Below are 25,759 nucleotides of genomic sequence, written 5' to 3' on the forward strand. Positions count from 1 at the left end.
ATTAAATTATTCAGGTTATTTAAATATAATATGGTTAATTGGTTAGGATTTCAATGAAAAAAAACCAGATTGCAATATGATGATTCTATTTTATTGATCTAGTTATTACGTATAACAATATATTATACGCATAAATTATTATAAATTATCCTAAAACGTATAATTTTATCATATTAATTTGTACAAAAACATTATAATAACGACGTCACAGCCTGGAAATTAAAACTAACTTTTAATAATAAATTAAAATAATGTAATTTATAAAAGCAACGTAAATACAGTTAATTAAGATGTACACCCGTGATCGCCGAACTCACGACCGAGGAAAAGGAAATAGGTGTAATGAACAATACTAAAATAATTTAAAAGAAACTAAATAATCAAATACTTTACACAGTGATAAAAATATTAGTAATAATATGGCTGATGATAGTTATTTGTATTGTCAAAACGTTGGTCAAATTGGTTGATATTAAACTCATGCATGAGTTGACGACCAAACCATATTCTTGGCATTATCCAAGGGAACAAAAATGATATAACACCTAGACCACTGGTCAAAATAATAGACATAGGTGGAAAAATAATCGACCAAAAAGTTATCATCAATGGTCCAATAAAATTTAGAGAAGTGAACAAGTATATTAAGTCGTCTAAAAATTGTATAAAACCAGAACTAGTTGAAGTAGAAGTTGAAGTCGTTATTAACTCAGAACACACTTTTGAAGCACTGCCACCCGACCGGCACTGCGCTACGTCCGCTGGTGTTAGAGTTCCCACACCACCCCCTCCTCCACCCCCTCCTCCACCCCCTCCATCGCCATTTCCCGCAGTTCCACCAGCCACTGCAACAGCTGCTGCCCCTCCAGCAATTCCCGCAATTCCAGCTGCCCCGGCTCCTGCGCCTATTGCAGCGCCTATGATTCCAGCTGCACCACCAACCGCTGCCGCACTACCCGCACCAGAACCTCCCGCACCCACCGGATCTTGTTCCACTATAGGATCACTTAACGGAGGTTCTACTGCCGTATCTATATCTTCTAATATAACTATTGTTGGTGGAGGGTTCCCATCCGTTAATGGTGCTTGAGTGACGGATATAGGTGTTACAAAAGTTGGACCTTGGTATTCAATTGGCGTTATAAATGTAGGGGCTTGTAGTTCAATAGGAGTTATAAATGTTGGAGATTGGTCGTTATTAATAACTGGGAAATTGTAATTAGGTTGATAATAGTTGGATGAGATATAAGGTGGACGAGCAGTGAGTGGTTTTTTATTGCTATTTGGAAAAATCAAGGGCGTTTCTTGCCAATTTTTATATGGGTCTTGGGTAGAAGTTTGATATATAGATCCAGATATAGAGTCAGAAGAAGATAAATCATACTTTATAGGTTTTGGTTTTGGAATTTTTGAATAAATTGGTACAGGCAAATATTGAGTTTCAGGTTCATGTTTATATGACGAGTGATCCCCAATATTATGCATGAGAATAATTGAATCTAATGAATCGACACGGACTGGGTTTCGGAGATTATTAATAGAGTAATTGATAAAGTTTTCTACTAGCCGACTATCTGATGATTTAGTTAAATTTCGTTTTTTTCTTTTAGTTGAATTTAAAAGGAATTGGAAAAAGGGTCTTAGTGAAGGATCGGGTTCAGCGTAACGGGTGTCTTCTTTTTTGTTTATGACATTCGATGCGTATTGGTTTTTAGACGTGCTCAAGTAGCTTTCCACAAATTCCAAAGATCTCGGAGTGGCCGTAGTAAAAGCTGTATACCTGTTAACAAGATCATCTGTAACATATAAAAATAAAACAGTATTAAAAATTGAAATTAATGTTTGGTCTTGTAAATTGTGGAACAAAATGTCAGCGGAAAATAACATCATTAAATCAAAATTGAATATTTAAGTGATAAACGTTTTTTAATCATACTAATTTATTAGTACTAATAATAACATAAGATTTCATAAAACTATGGCACTGAATTTGAAAATAAGTAGGTACATATTATGTAGTACTTATAAATGTTTAGCCTTAAATTATTTTATCAAGTGTGACGGCGTTATGAATAGGCAAATATACAGCATGTATGAATGTCATGCCATTACATTTTCAGGCACTAACCTGAATCATATATTTTATCAACATAATAATTTCGATTAATTAATTTTGGGCAATTTTTAATAACAATATTTATTTTTTTAAACAGCGTATATTATTAAATTGTATACTATCAAAAAATACCACAGAATTTAATCACTACTCAAGCATATTAAATTTTTTTTTATTGAAATCTTATCTTATTTTCTATACATTTTGATTATTGATTGATTACTCGTTATTGATATTAAACTCCAAGAACATTTGTTGTCCACATGTAATGTATATAAAATATATATATTTTTTTAATTTTACCTTTTAACGTGCTGCTAACTGAGTTTGGCTCTTGAGGTCTCCCGAAAACACTAACTACGTCACACACGAGTACGATCGATAACAAAACCAACCGACGGTTGATTCTTCTCATTTTAATACCACCGATCTGAAAAAAAAAAAAGTTAGTGAATTTTGTACACAATTGTACCATAAACGTTTTTTTTACATTTCTATTCGCCTAATTTGTGTATAAATTCATATAGAAACATATATTATACTAAGTATAATATTTAACTTTGGTTATAAATATTATTATTAATAATGATTTATTAGGATTGTCATCAGTGGGGGTGACTTTTAATCCCAAGATTCTTATCACCAATGAATAACAGTTACTTTATCTTAATATTTTATATCATTTTTTTTTGTTTGATTTTTTATTCCAAAAAAAAAATTCAATTATTGTAAAAAAATTATATTTTAAATAAACTTTATATTCGTGGATATTAATTTAATATAGTTAAATATGAATGTATCATTATTTACAACCCTAATATAGGTATTAGGTACTAATAATATTTATTATAATGTCTATATTATATTTTATCCACACCGCGCTCTTTGTATATTGTAAACGATATCACGATTTCAAATAAAATAAACATTTTGTGAATAAAATGTAGAGCTTACTGTATAACTCAATTTATTTATATTTATAAGTGATAGATTTCAATAATAAATATGATGGACAAAAAGCAAAAATGTTATAATACATATATATCACAACCATATAAGCTGGTGCCCAAGAACAATATGATTATAATATGAAGTATCTAATAGAGTTCGATAACAGCAAAAGTAAATTAATAAAAAGAATTTCGTATAATAAATAATAATATAGACATAGATAGTATAATTGTCCAATTAGGTATTGACGTACAATAACAGCGAAGTGGTTTCTCGTATTCACAATGAGTGCAGATCTAGAAATATGGTATAGAAGTATAGAACAGTCAACAGGTCGTTGTGTAGGACGAAAGAATTGTAATGATATTAAAAATAGAGTAAATTGATTGATGTTTTTAAGGTTCAAATTTTTTTTTTTAGTTACACCATAGGGATATTAGGTTATAAGAAGTATATCTATATTATATTTTGAGTAACAATCACTTCTTAATAGTTTCGCGTGATTAAAATATTGAAGTTAACAATGGTACTGTAATCCAGCTCAATTTAGGTAGGTACCTATTTTATCATTTTTATCATAATATATACTAAATTACAACATCTATTACTAAATTAATAATTAGATTCATTTTAGACCTAGTTTAGAATTCAAACCATTATTTTTCATATAATTTCAAATCTAAAAAAATATATGATGATCACGTTTATTGTTAATAAATATAACAGCATAGTTTAATCATAACATGGTAGGTATACTCTAATTCTATCTTACTCGACTTACTAATGTGTTTACCGTAAAATTGGGTTATTAGGACAGATAAAATAATATTAAATTACTATTTTTTCACGGATATTACTAGCATGTGTTATCTGATAAATTGTTTTTTTTTCGTTTTGAATTGTGTTTTGATTGGTTTTATAAAATAGTTATTGATACACTTCTACTATAATAACAAAAACTAACGTCGTTAAAAAATGTATTTTACTATAATTACAAAATTATTTTATTATTTTAAGTTATATAGATTTGTTAAAAAATGTATTTGTACTTATCGTACTTATACTTACATATTATTTTAGAGAAGCAATAGTTAATTTTAACTACAACTACTTTTGTAGTTGGTATTAGTATTTAGTTTTCAATATTAGTGCGTCAATTTTGTTTGAAACTGTCATAAATACAATCGTTTGAAAACCATTAAATCGAAACTTATATTAATTCTTAGTTAAAAATGTTTCTAAACTTTTAACTTTTAAGTAAACAAAAATAAAATAATGCAAGCCATTGTTTTACACAATATCTACCTACGCCCTAGCACAGGCATTAGCTTAAAATATATTATTTTTAGTTTTAAACATCCGTCAGTATTGGTAGGTACTACTGGTAGCTAATACTTATCTGAGTCATGACCCATAGGCTAAACATATAAATTAAGTTTAAAAAAAATATTGTGATAGGATTTGGATATGATCTTATACATAAAATAATTTTGATTATTATATTGTAACTATTTGTAATTTATATTATAATAGTTAAAAAGTTTCCCTTTTAATTGCGTAATCTTATACAATACGATATAGCCATAAATAGGTGCTTAAAGCTCATATTATTATTATGTATTATTATATACACCATATGATAATTACTTTATAGGGTCATTTTGGCTTTTTTTCTTTATATGTTTTTAGCCAAGCAAAAGTTATTACACCCACCTATAATATGGCTACATGTAAATTACATCATCGTTTTGTTTCAATCTCTTGACGGTGGATATATATGGGTTAAACATAGGTGTGTCTTATTCATTTGAACAGAATGATTGGCGTGCCACTCGCATTTGGCACTCAGAGACATTATGTTTAAAATAAAGTTTTGCAGCATATAATATAATACAATATAATTTGAATAGAGAATATTGACAAATTGATCAATTTTTTTACCACCACAACAGCAATAAATATAGTATCAAGTGTTTGTGTATGTGTGTGTGTACATTTTACAGGTCCTGTTGACCATCTAATGTGTCGGTAAATGGTAATAAAACTATGACTGAACACCAAACCCATTAGTATATGATAAAATAGTGTATTTTTTTCTGGAGAGGGGTGGCGGTGCTGGTGAGTTGGAGCGTTTCAAAGGCATACTCCAACAACATGACCGCACATCAATGTGACGTTTTCTCGTGGTTTGACGCCAAAAGAAATAAACAGTTACAACGGAGAGCTACCGTTCACTCGACGATGATCATAATAATAATCATAAAAATAATAATAACAATAATACCTATCTAAATTGTTTCGTTATTGTCGTTGTCGCGCGGTCGTGACAGAAATAAGAAGGACCGTTAGACACTATATTATAACCGCAATGTTCACATAAATATGTACACATTACACGGCTGACTCCCCGGGGTAGATGGTTCAAGCTTTTAACTAGGTATACGTTGTTTCTGAGTACTCGTAGGAACAGTAATATCCTAAATTCTATTTGGGAGCCATGTTGTATAAGTCTGTTTGTTACAAAAAGCATCTAGTGAAGAATAAAAACCGCACGAGTGATAGTAATATATTTTTAACGAATGTTTGTACTTTTAATGAGTATATAATATTATATTGTATGTAGTTATAGTTAAACAATCATATATTGAACTTTAAGGCTTTGATTAAGAGGGTGATTAATCAAAATAAAATATAATAATATACAAACGTATCACCTCGTAACAGTAAGTAATGTTTTGTGTTTATCATTTAATAGAAGCTTAAAGTGTGAATCGTCGGATTGGAAGTTTGAAACCCACAAATGAAACGATTTTCTTGAAATAATGAACCCCAAATATTACATTGTGACCTACTATACCTACCTATCTAAACAAGCATATATTCTAAATTTATCTGTCTTATTTTTTTTAAGATCGATCCATAAATAAGTAATATTGTTTTTTATTGGCTCATCTGAGATTTACTTATTTTACATTTTAGAGGAAAAAAGTTTTTTATTCTTAAAATTAGATGATTTTGAACTAATAACCTGCTTTTATTGGCCCTATAGTGCGAGTCTTAGACACTACTTAGTACTTACTATTGTAATGCAATTAGGACATTTTCATCAAATTATTTTGTAAGTACATAGGTACTATTATTAATTGTATTATTATTATCATTATAACTTATCCAGGGCAAGTGTGTCTGATTTATGATTTTTATTATAGCATGTATTTTTGGGATTAGTTTAAATAAAAAGGTTTATTCGTCAGGATGATTACACCAATTTCTCCATTTTACGCCTTAACAACTTGTTCTACGGTCGATAGAACTCCGGATGACACCTGTATTGAATCTTTACAAGGTTAAGCTTGGGGTAGAGCATAGTAATAGTATTATTATATATTTATATGAATGGAATCCATTTGCTTTTAACTGGATTGTACATGCTCGGGTACCTACGCGTTATTCCTACACGACGCAGCAAGTAACGTAAATATATTATTACAGTTATTATTTATTATATACAGTTTGTGTGTGAGTATGAGTATGAAATGTTTGGATAATTTTAAATATTTACGAAGTAAAGTAAGTAGAATAATATTCTTGAAAAGTTGCAATGAGCTCTTCGTTTCGTCTATAACAGTAAATGCGTGTCATAAAATAATGCAAATAAAAATGTTCAACCATTATACACATTCTACATTATTTAAATAAATCTTAAGTAAAGAGTATTGACAGTTTTTGCGAAAGAGCACACTAAATATCATCATAATATTATTTAAATTAAACGTGTTATCAAATTGAACAACTATAGTGCTAGCTGTATAGTGCCTATACTACATATAGTATTATAGTTAATATTAAATACACTGCAATATAATAATATGTAAAACCTTTTAAACTCGAGTTATTGCGTTGTTTCTAAAAGGTACTGTTTCTCTTAATTTTGTATTCATACAAATAATGTATAAAGCAAGGTTTTTTACACACTGAGTATTTCATGTTCTATTAATCGCACGAGATATTTTATACTTAATCTGTATGGCTATATGTTGAGTACCTACTTAAAAGAACCGTTAGGAATTTTAAACTTTTTTGTCATTATAGGTTTATGATTGATAAACGATCTGTTAGTCATTTTTCAGAGTTATTTTAAATAGGTACATAAAAACCATATGAATGTTTATTTATATACCGTATACTTTGTATTATGCACGTGAAACACAATAAATATATTTCTGGTTGTACACGTTTATATGCTATTAATATATTTAAGCCGTTTAATTTATTATAGTTGCACCTTAAACTCATATAAGTCATAAGTATTAAATTGGATTTTTAAAAAACTCGTGACTCTATATTTTAATACCTCAACCTGTATGTACACCTATATATTACCTAAATGTCTACATTTTATTTATTCATTTATGTAACTATATTTTAGGAAATAATTGTTTGATATCGACTAGAGTTCTAAATAATGATGACTCGCTAGAGTTAACTTCAAATATACCATTCGGTTATTATACTATATGAAGGTAGTATTATGTAGGTTTCCACTGTGCTCTACGTGTGAATGGTGTGTATACCTCAGTACCTGGGTATTTTAATAATCAGTGTCATATGTTTACCTACGACCTTTAGGTTTACTTGTATATATGTATAATTAATTTTGAAAAGATCTCTGAATACGTTCTGAGTCTCACGTTCGCTATTTTTTGGTTATATATATTTTTTTAGGATAATATTTATATGAGCGGAGAAAGGCGAAAGCTGAAATAAATCACCAGATATTTACCTAATATGTAACATATATATTATAATGCAGTGTAGTTTTTTTTCAGTAGGTATATCTAAAGTTTGTGAATATTATGTAATTATGTTATATTATTACACATATAATATTTTTTTTTTTAACTAAAAAATAAAAACGAATATGATTTTCTAGCAATCTTCAAAAATAATATGATTTTATCACACTAAATGGGTAAATTAAATATTACAAGGCTGGTATTTGTTTAATAAGGTTCATTTATCAATTCATTAGTTAAATGACGTAATATAATTCAAGTTATTTGTACTTCAGGTTCAGCAGGTTCGGAACCGTGAAAAAAACATATAGTATAAAGTATAAACTATAAAGTTATTAGGTAGCTAGGTATTATATATTATTATGCATATTTTGTACAGCTGCAACATAATACGCACACTCATGCTTATAGATATAAATATATACATAGTTGACTGTGTACTGGTTTTTGTATCACATATGTATATTAATTATTATTGGTACTTGTATACAAAGTCTGGTTCAATTGCGGTTATAACGAGCATTATTTGCGCACTACGTATAGGTACACATATCACACCCACACCCACACACTCACATGGTATTGACACAATGACACAGCAAATCTACGATATTATGTATCCATGTTCGGAACGTCATACACGTAATATTATAATACCTGTATTTCGGTCGTTGTGCCGTGATGACTGTATTATGTATTACGTAAAACATGTACAGTTATTTTTCGTGCGTGGCCCGTTGGACATCACGTACGATTGCCGTGCTGTCCAATTAAAACGAAATACTAAGCAAAACAAAACTAATATAACCATATAGTTATGTAAATCGAATAAAACCAAATAGTCCTAATTTCACGGATCTGGCCAAGAGTAATTTTTTGGAAGTTCTTGTAAAAAATGAGTTCCCCTCGTGCAAAAAGAACAACTTCTAAAAATGAGTTTTGAGTCAATTTAAATTTGCAGGTCTGACCATTGTAAAGTGACTAGAAGCTTGAATACAGAATGAATATTATAATATACCGTTGGGTACTTGGGTCAAAACCACTTCGTTGATCTCGGGTACGAATAATGCTTATACGTAACGCGTCACAAACCAGACTATTCGCACGCACGCGTTAAAGTCTCTGGCCAGGAAAAAATGAAATAATATATTAATATAAAGACATATATAAACGAGTACGTAATAACATGAAATTTGCGCCCATCATCCACCCCAAAGCACAAAAACACGCACACGTGAAAAATAATAATAAACCGATAAACAGTCAAATATAGTGTCTGTATATTATAGTCTTGAGCACTCTGCACGCTCGCTAGTAATAAAGGAATGCGTTTACCGTTAAACGTGTTTGGTGGGCCAGACCCAAGGAGAGCGCGTGTGCGTGTCGACGTATAGGTTCATAATGTTGTACGTTACGATGGTATAGCACTATTATTGTATACATATACGATAATATACCTAAGTTATACATCAATGTCACATCTCTGCACCTATTCGAAAAGAGTCGCGGGGAAGACGCGTTCACGCGTTAACGCGTACAATGTGCATGTTATATATTGTACAACTTAATGTACGTTGTATTATACTATAGCAGCTAATACCATAATGTTTAATAATCGCGTATTAGACCGCGTTTATCCCGATCATCGGGTTACAATATCCCCGGAAGGATTTAGTCTCGCAGACTTGAGTAAATGGAATTATAATTAATTATTAACTATGTTAATCTATATGCCTATATCATATATTAAAGTATGTTACAACTATCGAATATTAATCCATCGTATCATTACAACGGTGATTTATAATAGAGGCTTAAGCAGTAAACTGTAAAATATAATACATATGTATATTCTATGTAATATAACGTGGTAGACAGTGGTCGTGTGGGTCATTGTTGACAAGCATGAAAGCGGAAAGAATAATATCGAACGGCCCGAGGCATACACCTACCTGTTCGGTCGACAGTCTCCCGTTTTCGCCGTTTCGTGCCACCGTAACTTATTCGGGCTTAAGCCGCGCCCAACGTAAATAATAATAATTAAGCCCTCCGATCGTCACAGAATTGTGTTGGCCGTATACATATTATAACGTAATACAGATAAATACTATACAGTATATAGTACACCGAACACACGTAAACGGAAACCTATACGGCTATACGTTTTATTCGGTCAAACCTATTGGTATTTTTTCGTTCGCTACTCGAGCGCAAAAGGTACTTTTTTCGTATTGTTTTCGCCTACTGTCAAACTTTGTATAGTGTTGTATGCCACAGAAATTATTATATTATGTCATATTGTACACACGTAATATGATTGATGTTAAGAAGCACAGCTCCATAGAAATGTTCGACGCTCGTTATTTTTATGAGTTAGAATATTATAAACGATGCTACCTTACATATTTAATAATAGACGTTGTAGATCAATATAAAATAAACCTTATAGAAATGATAACAAATAAACCTAATAATATTATTACATCAATAACATAATATAGTCCAACATAAACGAAATTGAGTAATATTATTATCATCAGTAGATCGCTTTTTTAGTGAGATAAGTCTTGAGATTTGTTGCTAAAATAAATGTTCTACCTACTTAATTACTTGTTATTTAAAAATGCTGTATAGACAAAAAATCTGTAGAATGAATTTAAGTAAATATTTTTAATTTATTAAATTATTATCTTCTAAAACACGATCTCAACAACAACATACAAATTTTAAAACAAATTATTTTAATCGAATTTGTTTTTAAAATAATATTAAATGATTAAGTGGTAAATATATTTAGAACATCACTCAGGATAAATATTAATACATTGTGTTTGAAATAGATAAATGTCATGTATTTCGTTTTGCTTGTCAAACCTTAACATATTATATAAAAATAAAATACAACTATAAGAATACAATGTTATCTGTTATCACGAAACCGGCCTCGTCTTTACATCCATGTCTTAGGGCAATACATTAAGGTAGTACACTAACTACTTAATTATTTGTTTGAATATTTTATCTAAGAAAATAATACCAAGATCTAAAATACTCGTAATGACATCATGTGATTCTTTCTTTTAGAAGACATTTTCACTGCGAAAGCAAATAATCAATATTGATAAAAATAGTTTTGCATATTATAGTTAATCTACAGTTTTTATAAAATATTTATCACAACCTACAGCTATCTACTGATTGAAATCAGGCTTTAAACTTAAACACAATCGTACACCTAAGAGAACCTACAATTACATATAATTTTATGTTTTAATGATTATTAAAGCAGATAATTTAGTTTCGTTTAGCTATCAATCAAATTGTTTGGAGCTCTATTTGCATACTTTTATTGGATAAGCAATTTGCGATCAGATAATTTGGCCTATCAATAGCGAGACGTGAATCGTCAGCTAGATAAAAAAAAATGCTTTAGATTATGGTTAAATTTAGAAAGTGAACCTAGATACCATTTATACCGTCAATCAATTAATTGAAATGAATATAAGTATATAACCAGTTGAATTAACATGGACTTGATGTACAACTATAGTTAATGTGCATCATCTTTGCACCATGAGTAATCTGTAATGAGTAGTGAGCAGAAAGAAAACGGGGCCATCCTATGAGTAGAACGAGTTTAAAAAAAACCACTGTTGTTTTTTCAACCATATATCGTACGTGTTAAAAAATCACACGAGCATATTTTCTACGTCAAATAAAGGATATACACGGACGTCTGTTGTTCATGTAAAATTATAATAACTCTTGTCACGTTTCATTGATTGGACACGAAGCAAAAATCAAAATGTAAAGAAAAAATGTATTCATTTTATACCCGAGCATTATATAGATTTCTATCTTGTTTCAACAAAATTATGGGGGGGGGAAAATTAGTAAGTTTTCCACGCTTGTGTAGTTGTATGTCTCGTGTTTGGTAATACTTTAGAGCATTCCAAGTAAAATATAATATAGTACTTTATGAAATATAGTATTTATTTATACACGTTACTTGTGCATATTATGATACATCAGACATTCAGGTATGTTTTTCGATTGATGATATTGATAATTGTTAATTTTCCAAAAATAATCGTGTTGAACGTTGTAATAATTATAATTTGTTGAGGATGATGCTGCAAATATAAATATGGGTACAGGTATACAGTACACTCTATATAAGATATCATTGTCATTATTATGATACATCCGAGTGCTGTCGTTTTAATTGGATCCTATTGTTTTAGTTATTAGGTTTTTTTTTGTCTATTAATTTTATTTGTAGTGAATTTCCTATGGAAAAGACGCGTTTGCGGGAACCAATCTGATTCCGAAACGCGGTCAGTTTACAGGAAGGCCATTGCCAAGTCACGGTCGGACGATTTTGTCAATAATTCAATAAATATAAAATAAACAATGATTTTTACGCACGAATAACGGACCCTATTTACTACCTGCAGTACCTAAGATTAATCGAAAGATGTAAATATAAAATGACTGTTTTGCACACACACACACACACACACACACACACACACACACACACACACGTCGTACTAGCAACACACATATGCGCAGAGTGCACACCATGTATCTATAGGTACTGTATACCGGAACGACTGATTTTGTATATGTGAAAATAGACGTGACGTGATGTGTTAAGAACAGTTATTATTATTACACTATTGCAGCGTGTCAGTTTTGTCGGACGTAAGATCACACATACAAGATACATGTATGATATGATGTGTGAGTGAGGTCGTAAACCCACACGTCAATGTACTCAACGAGTTTAACAAAAACACGATAATAATATTATTTTTACGAGTATACGGTAATATATAATGACTAATTACCATTTAGAAACACCAGCGAATCCGCCAAATCTTAAATAATAATATGTTTGTTAGGATATAAATTATAAAATGTATAGGATTAAGCGAATTTTCGTGTAGGTGTTAAATATTGAGTGCTTTATACCGTGAGGAAGGCGTTACAAGTTACGTGCACTGTACAATATACATACACCTAATATATAACTGTATTGTGTTAAGTACACTTTGTTTTTGAGCTATAATACTTAAAACGTTAATAAATTACGTGAAATCAGAATTATAATATAAAATAATAAAAATAAAATGAATTAATAATAATCGAAAGTCGTTCACGCGTATCCATAATACCTACATTATTATACGTTTATAGTTTAAGTTGTAACCTGTAGGTGCATGTGCGACATAACATAATACGGTACTTTCATAATATTATTTAATATTAGGTATCATTTATTAGCAGTCTCAGCGTGGCTCGTGATCGAGCCCCCAGCGCAATAGTTTACGACAAACTTTTTTAAAGCCATACATTTTCTCTTGAGTTGGGTCCCGATACCGATAGTAATATAAAAAAGCTCATAACCCCTTTTCATGGTTTCCGGCTTGGCCCTAATCACAGTTCTTATATAACTTATATTAAAAATTTAAATATTAATAGAAGTTACCTATAGCTAGGTAATACGTAATATATAAGTACTCACTTAATATCTTTGGGGTTGCGAACGTCGTGAGAGAAGAACACCGTATACACGCGATACAGTTGACGAGGGAGAAACGGAACGAAAAACGACTACTAAATGATTATATGACGGACGGACGGAAAATGTGTAAGCGAGTGCGTGGCGGGCGCGAAGACGGACGGACGGAACTACGAAAACTGACCTGTAAACGCGAAGACTGCGACGGGCATAATAATAATATTGTATCCACGGCGGTGGCGGCGGCGGCTGCTGAGACCGGCGGCCGGTGCATCGAACTCTCCTCCTCACCGTCACCGACCACTACCGCGGTCGCGGTCGCCGACGGTTACACGTACGTATAGGTGACTTCTTCCATTTCCATTTCCGAACGCCGAAAGGGTGACCTCCATAGTGGGTTATTATTATTGTCGTAAACACACACACACACACACACACACACATATATATATGTATATATTACGTATATATTATTATTCATTTATATACTCGTATGTATGTATATGTATGTATATATATACATATTATATACGCACACTCGGTCAGTTAGTTTTCGCGTACACAAGACGACAAGAAAATACTACAATCGAGGTGCATCCGTGCGCGAGCAAACGAGCAGAAAAAAACGAGGCAACGACGCACAACAATAATAATAATAGAGCCTGCCAAGACATTTATTCGCGAACGATGGCGTGGGACGCGATCGGTTTGACCGAGTTCGACGAGTTGTCTTTGCGTATATTATCGTTATCATTATTATGTGTATATAAGTGTAAGTACCTATATATTACACACGTGTCCGGTGTATAATGACACGTTTTGTATTACGCATGCATAGATAGTATATAATATAATGACGACCCGACGACTTTCGATCGCCCAGATTCTGCATATTTTTTTCTCGATAATATCCGTACGCCGGTTTTAATATGTAGGTATGCGCACGAAAGCGCCATGTCGCCATGACCACACTAACGTCGATTCTCGATATCATAAATATCGTTTAAGTGAACTTAATAATATTCCTTTAATATACAGAGTAACTGGAAGAGCCGACGTTCGGGGCACATACCGGGCGTGAGTATGATTTTAAACCTATTGGCTATTATAATGCTATAATATAGTAGTACTGCAACACACATTACAATTTGCCTGCAGCGGTGCAGCCTGCTTGCATTTTGTACCTGTACGAATGAGTCGAGTTCGCTTCGCTTGAAACACTTTCGAATACTGAACAAATTTCTGATTGAACTCTACAACTTTTTTTCCGCACTACGCGAGTAAAAACAATAAAAACGAATTTTACGAAAAACATATAATCATTTCAATAATATATAAATACGTGGTGTCCGTTATAAAAATATTATTTTATGGTTTTGGTGAGATTAAGAAATATACAATAGCCAAACTAGTCGAGTTTTAATTAACACATAAATTAATACATCTATCTTTTCATTATCATAGTATTATATGCTCAGAAATACCGTATTGTTTATGTATAGATTGAATTAATTGAACGACGCTTTTGCACACAATGTAGGTATACGGACACGGTGTATAACATAATATTACATTTACACAATATACATCTATTCTACGTATATACACTCGTTGTGTTTTTAGATACTACAATACAAGATGTGTGCCTATTTTAATTTTTGTACGTTCTATTATTCTATTTATCTACAATATAATATAAAAAACAGATTTCTTATATTAACATCTATAATATACAGTGTACCAGCTATCAAAGCAATTTATATTTTGTTTGTGTGAGTTTTCATTTACTTATAATTTTGAACTGTTGGACTGTATTTTATGTTTTTATTCTACTTAATTATACGTTCGGGGTTAATGTAACTTTGTACTTTATGGAAACCATACTGTCAACAATAAATTATGTTCAACATACGTAATGTTAACGTATTTATTTGGGTAGTTTGTTTTTAATTTATACAATAAAATCTATCTATCTTATAAAATTATTTTATTATTTAAAAAATATATAACAAACCTATAATACATTTTCTAAAAACCAATCGACAGTATTTGACATGTACGGACGTTGTGGGAGTTTAAAATTATAAAAAAACTAATAAATAGAAATTATAATAGATACTAGATAAATAAGGAGAATTTAACATATTTTTAGTAAATGTTATGTACACTGTACAGTGTACAGTGTAAACACAAATACACGTAGTTTAATTTTAAGCTACTGCAAAGTGTCATGTAACTATAAGTTCAGCTCTGGGAACAGTAGACTAAATTAATATTCGACATAAATTGATGATTAACTATAATATTACTTTATACTAAAATTATAACGTTGTACTATATTAAAGTATAATGATTTTTATAAATCTACATTTTGGTAAAAATGTAACACAACAATTTTTGATTTCACCCACTAATCCACGTTATGTAACAATATAGTTCTACACAAAATTATAAATGTCTGAAATATATTATCACAACTATTATTTTAAGTACGAAAATTAAAAAAAAGCTATAGTGATATGTATTTTACATACCTAGGTATTTATAATATAACTTATATTATTGTGCAGACTGTACACATTATATTCCTTGGTGACTTTAACGCTAGCAGCACTTCATTTAATAATATTATTAAGTAATATACTTTAATTTTAAATACTACTTATCTATAGATTATTACGAAATATTGTTTAATATATTAATTATATTTGAATAAAATAACTTAATTGTTTTTATAGTATCATCGAGTTTCATTTCTACAAGAAAAACATTAAATATATATTTAAAAATCGGTGAGTTTAAAAAGTTGGTTTTATGGATTTTAAAATTATATATTTTTATTAGTATGTATTGGTAGGTATTAGATTGATATTTAAAAATATAATAGTCTTATACATTTGTGTGTGATATACAACTCTATGTTTACATTTTTATACTTACCACTTAACTAAATATTAATATTATAAGAATTCTGTGTTGTATGCGACACGTTAACAAATGCGCAACTATACCTATGTACATTTATCATCCATATCTGGAATACCTTGATGAGAATTTCATAGATAAATATAAATGTATTTTACAATCTACTAAGTTAAAATATATACATCAGGTATACTGCACCTTTATGATTTTTAATTATTCAAAATTAATTAAGGTGTTTAATAATAGTAGTATATAGTCATATTATGTAAGTACATGAAATATTTTTTACAAGGAAAATGTGTTTTTAAAAATAACATTAGAAAAAAAAATGTCATAATTTATACAAGACATAAAATATAATATATTATTTTATTACAGTGATGTACAGTTTTGTGAAGCGTGAGTAGGGTATAGTTATTGATGGAAACCATAAATAACGTTATTATTTTTCAGATCAATAATTTTTATGTGATCATCCATGAAAAATAAATTTATATTGAATATCATTCAATAAATATATAGGTAACGTAAGATATACCAAATACCAATTCATTGTAGAGTGTCTAATACGTTTCAGTTATGTTTTAATGTGTAAATAGTAATAACAAAATATGATTCATGAATTATATAGGCTGACATAAATACTTGTATAAATGACTGCCAATTAATTATTTAATAGAAACTTATTACCCACATTAATTCAATATTTTTCTAGACCTATTTTGTATGATTACAGTCAATATACTTTAATAGGAAAATATTTAAGCACGTATTCTATTGATGGTTATATAAAATAAGTGCATTTTTTATGAGTTAAATGTTTATTGTCTATTTATATTATCACAATAAATAAGGTAAATACTAATTCCAATAACAAGATTTTATTTATATATAAACAGGGTAATTCACCAAGAATGGTGAACCCCATTTTTTTTCTATAACAATGAATTTATTCAAACTCTGATTTTTAGAATTCCGAAATGTATTAATTTTATATTTTAAAATATTTAGATTTTGTACATCATTTAAGGAGTGTACTGTGGCTGTATAAACTTCTTTTTTCAAATGAGAACCACCTTTTTTCATGTGAATTGTTAATAAGATGACCTATTTGATGTACCGATATCATATACCCTATCTACATCGAAATAGAACAAGTTGTTTTTGAGTTATTTAACTTTGTGTAATATAGCCCGTATAAGTCCATGATAATTGATTTAAAATGTATGAATTATAATGAGTCCTATTAGAGTTTGAGCATTTTAGCAATATAAATTAATAAGTATGTATATATCAATTTGAAACACTTAATAGTTTGTAAACATTATATATCCGAGTATACTGAGTATAGTAAATATACTATCAATTTAACACATTCGGTAGTTTTTAAACTCATTTTAAGGACTAATTATCCTTGGCATTTAATTTTAGTAAAGATAATACTTGTTCGAATTTAGATCCAGATACATCATCATTTTTAAAAAAATCATCTATCTAAAAATGTACAGTAAAACAGGTTTTTTCTCAATTTGAAAAAAAAAGTTTATATCACCACTGAACACTCCTTAGAAAGTATAAAAAATTTGAATGGTTATAAGCATGGTGCTTAAGTATACTTAAAAATCTCAAAAATTAGTATTTGAATGAATTGACTATTAAATAAATAAATGAGGTCGAGCTTGTTTGGTGAATCATACTGCATATTTCTCGAGTATTTATGTATACATACTCACTACTTATTGCTTACACTTATATAATACAGGAAGGTACCTACTTTTGGAAGTTGATAATCGTATTATAGTTGATACGGAAAGAGTGATGTATTAAATCGTTTAAATTACGATTAAACTTAAATTTGGTTTTTAATTTTTAAAACACCCAATAAAGTGTATAATTTATTGATCGTGCAATTTTCAATAGTTTGTATAGGAATATTTTTAGGAAAACTATTAGAAAATTGTAAAAAAAGTAAGGTTGTTATTAAATTATAAATAAATTACCTGATTTGAATTATCATATTTGCTCAAAATCTCAGATTGGTTTCTTTTCTGAACTTTTCGATAAAATATATTATTTCGTCGGCTGTTCGTACTTAAATACACAGACCTCTAAATGATCCACTTGGAAACGAATTCTCATCAAATATCTAATACACGGTTGATGTTTTAATGTGATTGAATTTGGGCTCTGAAAAAAAAATTTAATTTATAATTTATTTATTTTAGATTTATTGTCATATGGATCAAATGTTGAGACAATATACACGTCATTCTAAAGCAATGATCAATGACCACCTACAATATCGACATAAACATAATATAACAATTACATTAAAGAATCTACATCAGGAAGTTATTAGGTACTTATTGTGAGTGATTTGTATTCTTGGAATATATTTAATGTTTTATCGTTGTGTGAGTAATAACAATAATGGGTAGTCCTTTGCCTATGTATAGTTATTAGTTATAACCTAATTAAAATTACTATTGTTAATTATTATTTATCTAGGTAAGATTTTTGATGGGAAAATAGTCGTGTCCTAGATTGTGGGAAGACATTGTTTCTGCGTGCATACAGCAAGGGGAGCTTGAACGTTTTTTGTTCCCGTTATTAAAACAGCAACGACAATAAAAGCCCAATACTCAGATTTCATTCACTAGCTATTATTATTGGTTTATAAGGAACATACATGAAATAATACAACACAAGTGATGTATTATGTATTTATTTGTTTTGCCTATATAGTGACTTTAAAGTGTACAAATAAAATTACAATGTAATACCGGAGTATTTGGCATATATGTATATATTTTTCACCTTAAACAGTCTAATATAATGCCTGTCGTAATAAAAACAGAATATTCCTCAAAACGATAACCATATGTAGCTGGTAGCACAGGCTCCGATGATTAATATTATCTAATACACACAGACTTCCTATAAGGAATGATTATCTAGTTTATAGTGATTTTGACATCGTCATATAATAATGTATACGGGATGGGTAGGTACTCACAAGACCACGGTCACATTATACTCGATATCGACTTTCTATTTAAGTGTACGAGTATATTTTATAGGAATTTAATATTATATAAAAACCGATTCCGCTGTAATGGTTAAAATCATTTCGTACATTTGCATAACCGTGTCGTCTTCCGAACTCTGGGATAATATTATGTTGTAGCAAGACGCTTCTGCAGGTACCTAATTAATATAATATACTGTATAGGAATAATTAAGTAGGATATTATACTCCGTATGGTACTCAGAGATATGGAACGGGAAATTGTTTTGACGGAGGAAAAATAATTTTCCGTTCACAGAATATAATATGCGTATACATTATTAATCATTATATATCCTATCTATAATACGCGTGTTAGTTTATAATATTATATAGTCATTGCCATCGCATCATCGCAAATATAGGTTTATTACTATATATGTTCGATGTACCTATTTATACATAAGGTTTTGCGTCGACCCTCGTCAGTGGTTGTAATTAATATAGCAACAATCGATTTCGTTGTCCGTATAGAAAATGTTTATCGATATTAATTATTGTGATCAGTCACGCGTACAGATGAGCCGAGTCACTATCTGGTAGTGATCGACACATATATACAAGCGCATGTATATTTTACTATGCATAGGTACATTTCCCATTGGTATATTATAATTTATATCGTCCGCAGTAGCCGCTCGATGAAGACACGCCATCGATGCATATAATATAATATTATGTATATACATGTATAAAGTAGATACACGCCGAAACGCGCGAATGTAAAACGGTTTGCTTTGGACTGAAAACTAATTTCGTTTTACGCCACACGAAAAATGTAGTCCGACGATGAATAATTATCAAATAATTTCCACGGCGGTTCTGTGAAATTAAGTTTAATTAACTGTTTAAATGGCGTTTATATTATTCAGACAATACGTAGGTACCGTATAGTCGTTTTTGCTTTTATTTGGTCAGTCACATTTGCAAAAACTCTCAGTTCTCATCAAGATAAGACTAGATATACGACGACGTTTCGTATGACATTCTGGTGCTACTTTCGAAAACAAACAATTCGTTGAAAATTATTTAAGATTATCATCTTCCCACTGCATTTGTAGGTTATCGACGTAGGCATAACAAATAGTAAATTTACCATTGTAGGTACTTGTAAATAGGTATACTTTTATGGATTTTCGTTTCGATATGGTGCTTATGACCAATAATATGCTATTCTATAGTAACGTCTTTACTATAATCCTATTATTACTGCTTATTGATAATAAGCAAAAAAGTAAACTAGGTAAAGATTATAAATAATTGTGTCTTGTACGAACCCATATCTTCTTAGTTTCTAGTTGCAATTTATGAGTATTAAGCTTTATATAACGAATAATTAATTTTATATTACTATATTAGCTAATACAATTCTTCGATTTGTTTGATGTATTACGCATTACTAAAACATGACCAATAAGACTCGTGATGAGTAAAAACCTATGTTGAAGAGGTACTTAATTACATTTCTAAAATTACTGGCCAACTTTCAACGCATGCGATATAAAAATAAATTATTATTGTATAGTTTAAAGGTATAATATTTACAATTCCGACAATAATACATTTACGGAATGCCGGGTAACACAATTATATTATTGTGATTATCACAAGTCAACACTCCAGTACTTATATTATTTGACAATTAATAATAATTGATAGTTTCCGAAACATCAAGTTACTTTAATAACTTTTAAGTTTGTTTTCGATTTTAATTTTACCATGTGATTTACCATCTAACGAAAAAGATGATGTGACTTTATCCCTATATTTAAGTACTTGACCGAAGACATAAGTAATGAAATCCAAATCATTTTTAGAAAACATTTGGGAAATGTGTCATATTGACATTAGATATGTATGTATAGATATCTAGTATAAGATCCTCGATCTTCTAAGATACATACTTAAAAGTAAATATGATGCTTGTTGGGAATATAATGGTTTGTTGTTGGCCATGCTCGTCAATTTTGTGTGCTTTACGCTTTATGCGTTTTTTGTTGGGCAAGGAAGAAATTTATTATTTTACTATATTATCTAAATTACAAAGTTATCGTTAAATAATATAACGCAGTGTCTCAACCTATGATAGTCACCATAACAGCTGATGTGTTTTGTCATCAAAATTGAAGTATTTTAGTTACATTCAATACCTAATCAATTTAAACATGTAGGCTATCTACATATACATATACTGTATAGTCGTATAGAAATATTAAACTATAACTTATAACTGAGAGTAATTCTCAGCGGAAATAATTATTCTAGATAAAATTATTTTCATATTTCAATGACATATATTATTTTAATTATACTTAACTATTTCTGTACTTTTAAGAATATTTGTGACTGGTATAAACCTACTCCCTACTACCACTATATGCAACACACGCAATCATCGAAACATAACACATATATAATATGCACATGTACTGTTGGCTGTATTCTTGTGAATTATTGCTTTTAAAACACTTTCCGCACAGTAAAATACGCATTTTTGTATCTACATTTTGTAGACCATAATATGTGCATTGTAAACATGTGAAAAAAATTAATAACGATTTCACAGAGAACTGGACAATACACAATTATTTGTCCACGTCCTACTACGCGGCTATTATGGTATATTTAGTAGGTATTTCTGACATAAACGAATAGTGTCCAATTTCGTTTCGATGGTGAGCGAATTCAAAACAAACGGTTTTTTCTCACAATCATATCATCTATCTTGTCCGACAGTCGTTAACAGCGCTCCCACATGCAGTAATAGGTACACAGGTATAGCGATGACACACACACACACACACACCAAAATAAATTGCCTTTTATTATATTTGGGATTTTCAAACGGTTGTGGTGCCATTCCTTCCGTGAAACGACAGTGTACGAAAAAATCACAATTTTTAGATGAGAAGTGCATATAATAGGTACACACACATGACACATGTAATACATAAAATATGATATCATGTGCATCACGCACGTGACGGAGATTTTATCGAATTGTAGGTAATAATGCACGAATATTATCATATTATAATCTTTAATCTCCGTCGTCTGAAATGAGTTATAACTTAAAATAAAAAAAAATCTTTTTTTATACGCCGACTGACATCACAAATTTATTAATTTGGTGGTTCACAAAAATGTAATGGACCAATCGTGAGCCACTAAATTAAGTTTAAGAGGGATCATTAGCTCACTGTTGATTTATTAAATGTTCAACAATCGTTTATTCCAAGATGGCATTATAATATCGTCATTGGTTTATCATTATAATTTGCCATACAAATTAAGCCAAACAAATATGTATATAACAGCGTTTAGGCGTTTTGACGTTTCGTGTACCCACCTTAGTCGGCTATATATAGAAAACTGCACGAAAACTGGGCACCTGCACTCTATTACTCAGTGCCCCATACATATTTTAGAATTCTGTCTGCGGGAAATTGCTGAACTAATAGTCTATAGTTTCATGTCCCTTAAAAAAAATTCAGAAATACATATAGGATACTGAGTAATATTGGTAATTTACTTAAATAGTGTACCCTGTTTTTTGAGGACACACAGTGTAATACGTATATAACTTTATGTGCATGCGTCATGTTATATATTTATATCATGTGGTAGGAGGCAGCTATTATATATATATATATTATGTAGGTATATATGCAAACACGTAAAATCATCTGAGCACGGCGCCGATCGCATAGAGTGCGTAACCCGGAAATTTTTTTTGAGGTCAAAGTAGTATTCATTATGTATCGGGTGTTCTCGACTTGACTGTGACCTCGAAATAACTCCTGCCCGCTACTAACATTCTTCGTTTTTAATAATACTCGATCCCTCCGGTGCGTACGTTCCAAACATTTACATTGGAATTCGCGCACTCAAATATTTGATTGAAAACATCGTTGTAATAATAATTAATATTATTTTTCTGATCACGAGTCGGATAAAACCGCATACTCTGCGTGTACATCAGCACATCTATATTGTGTACATACGCGAAGCTATACTATGGCTAAAATAATTAATAGTATCTATTAACTAAAAATAACATGTTAGTTCTTACCGATACTGTACCGTCTGTACCTACATATACATACCTAGGTATACAACAATATGTGCGAACAATGACTATTATGTATAGCGTCTACTGTCTAACCAGAAACCGTCAACTACCAAGTATTTTAAAGCGTTTTCTACCACGCTTTTGGCAGTTGCGATTTATTAATTTTGATTAATATGTAGTTTTTAATTTATACCACTGAAGTGGCGATAGAACGGGAGAATGTGCGGGGAATAGATGACATTCCTCGTGTGCTTTTATAGTTTTTAAGATCTTATAACGTTAAATTATATTTTTAATAATCAATAGCGCATGTTAATCAGCTATGATGTCCTCCCTCCTCCAATGACAAAATAATTTTATCGTCACTCTACGCCACTGTCTTATCAGAAAATGAACTGTACATTTAGTAAGTATTAAATAAATTGTACATTTGAATAATATTTGGCAAGCATTAATTAAGAATGGTAAGAAGTGTTTATAGGCAATTTATCAGAAACGTAATTATATTATTTTGATTAATTTCACCAAAGTTTGAATTTGAACTACTCTCAATTATTTCTTCCTAGAGAATTGTTGTAAAATGATGGTGAGAGTTTCACATTTCATTTTTTAGTATTATAATATATATAATATATTTTTATTTTAGTTAAGTATGAACTCATAAGTATTAAGTCATATAACTCATAATGTGCTCCTAAGTTCAAAATTTAAAATGAACATTAATTTCTTGGTGTAGATACTAGTCAAACGAATAAACAACATATTATATATACTCATTACTCGTACGGTCACAGTGTAATACATCAAGTCGTTATACTCTTTTTATATATGCACCATTATACCATTTAGCTTGTATACGCATACTAACATAATAATATGTATTCCAAATTCCAATAACCATCGCTGTAACATATTTTAATAAAATCCACTTGTGTGTAGTAAAATAAAACAAAATACGTATTTCGTCTAATGTGTCCTACATTAATAAATTATGTTATAAAATAAAATAAAACGTATGTAGGTACACGCGTAGCAAAGTATATATATACATACTGCGACAGCAGTGAAATTCTATATTTATATAATTGTATGTATACGCGTCGTATATATAGTATTATATGCACTATACAGTCATAATATAATATTATGTACAAATGTGTGTTGGTGTATATATATGTATACACATATGCACGATATGTATACATAACTGTATACAGTTAAATACAGTTGGGGTCACGTTTTACACACACACACACACACACACACACACACACACACACACACACACACACACACACACACACACACGCACACACACACACGCACCTATACACACACGATAAAAACATTATGCCTAGATCAGTGCACGGTGGTATCCTTTCGGTCCGGTAAAAATTCTATACGATATAATTATTAAATGACGCTCGCGATGCAGTTCTTAAATTACGGCCTCGGTCGCGAACGGATGATACCCTGTTATTATCCGATAGAGATGGGCGGAATTATAGGTCATCAACTGGAAAAACAAAATCAAATTAATGCAACTCTACACTCCACAACGGCGTATTATGTACAGAATAATATGACGATGACGTGTATATTATGTTAATAAGTGTCAACACGAATCGCAGTAGACGGTATCGATATTTTATACGAAACCCGACACCATCGTATACGCTTTTAAATATAACACGACACCCGCAATACCTGTAACGGCTGTATAACTGTAGGTAGTACAATATTTTTTTAATTCCGCTTTTGTAAACGAGTTGATAACGATAATGCTACGCAAACGTGTATTGCAGCGAGCTGTGATCTGGGTAGAAATAATTTTTTTTATATTGTGTATACATTTATGCAATGGGTCATAATTTTAAGCGTAACGAGGAACGGCATACGTCTTTAGTTTTATACTCGATTTTCCTGTTATAATATTTTATTATTTACATCACAGTTCCAGAGCTCCGTGGTCCAGTCGGCAATCACGAAAATAAATTACATGATTTGTTGTTTTTCGGCTTTACCAAAAATAATATTACGCAACGAACGGGGCAGGAGCGAATTTCCAAAAAATATCATTTAGAAAACAATTGAAATGGGAAACTAAAATATTTCTCGGTTAACATGCATTTAATCCATCAAATCTGAAAGAGAATAAAAGTGCGATTGCCAGTAAAATGTACATAATAAGAAAAATATTTCGTGGACGGACTGCCAAAAAATTATTGCGCGTTGCACAATAGTCAATAAAATATCATTGTATATTGTGTGTGTGTTTTTTTTAACGCATATATTTTATTTGTAT

General features: G+C 30.3%; 1 protein-coding gene across 2 annotated transcripts in view; it reads right to left on the reverse strand.

Moving 5' to 3' along the window:
- The window catches only part of LOC111035516 (mucin-5AC-like), a 50,026-nt gene that overhangs the window by 2,756 nt on the left and 21,511 nt on the right, over positions 1–25,759 (reverse strand). The window contains exons 2-4 of one of the 2 annotated variants that reach the window (XM_022317160.1): positions 18,316–18,502; positions 2,420–2,546; positions 1,781–1,796 (exon numbers count right to left, since the gene is read on the reverse strand). In XM_022317160.1, coding sequence (XP_022172852.1) covers positions 1,781–1,796; positions 2,420–2,531 — 128 coding nt within the window. In that variant the 5' untranslated portion in view covers positions 2,532–2,546; positions 18,316–18,502. Of the gene's footprint in view, positions 1–1,780; positions 1,797–2,419; positions 2,547–13,393; positions 13,613–18,315; positions 18,503–25,759 lie in introns of those variants that run through there. The other variant, XM_022317159.1, reaches the window with a different exon arrangement.

The sequence above is a fragment of the Myzus persicae genome, unplaced genomic scaffold (assembly GCF_001856785.1).
Source record: "Myzus persicae strain clone G006 unplaced genomic scaffold, MPER_G0061.0, whole genome shotgun sequence".
Taxonomy (NCBI): Eukaryota; Metazoa; Arthropoda; class Insecta; order Hemiptera; family Aphididae; genus Myzus; species Myzus persicae.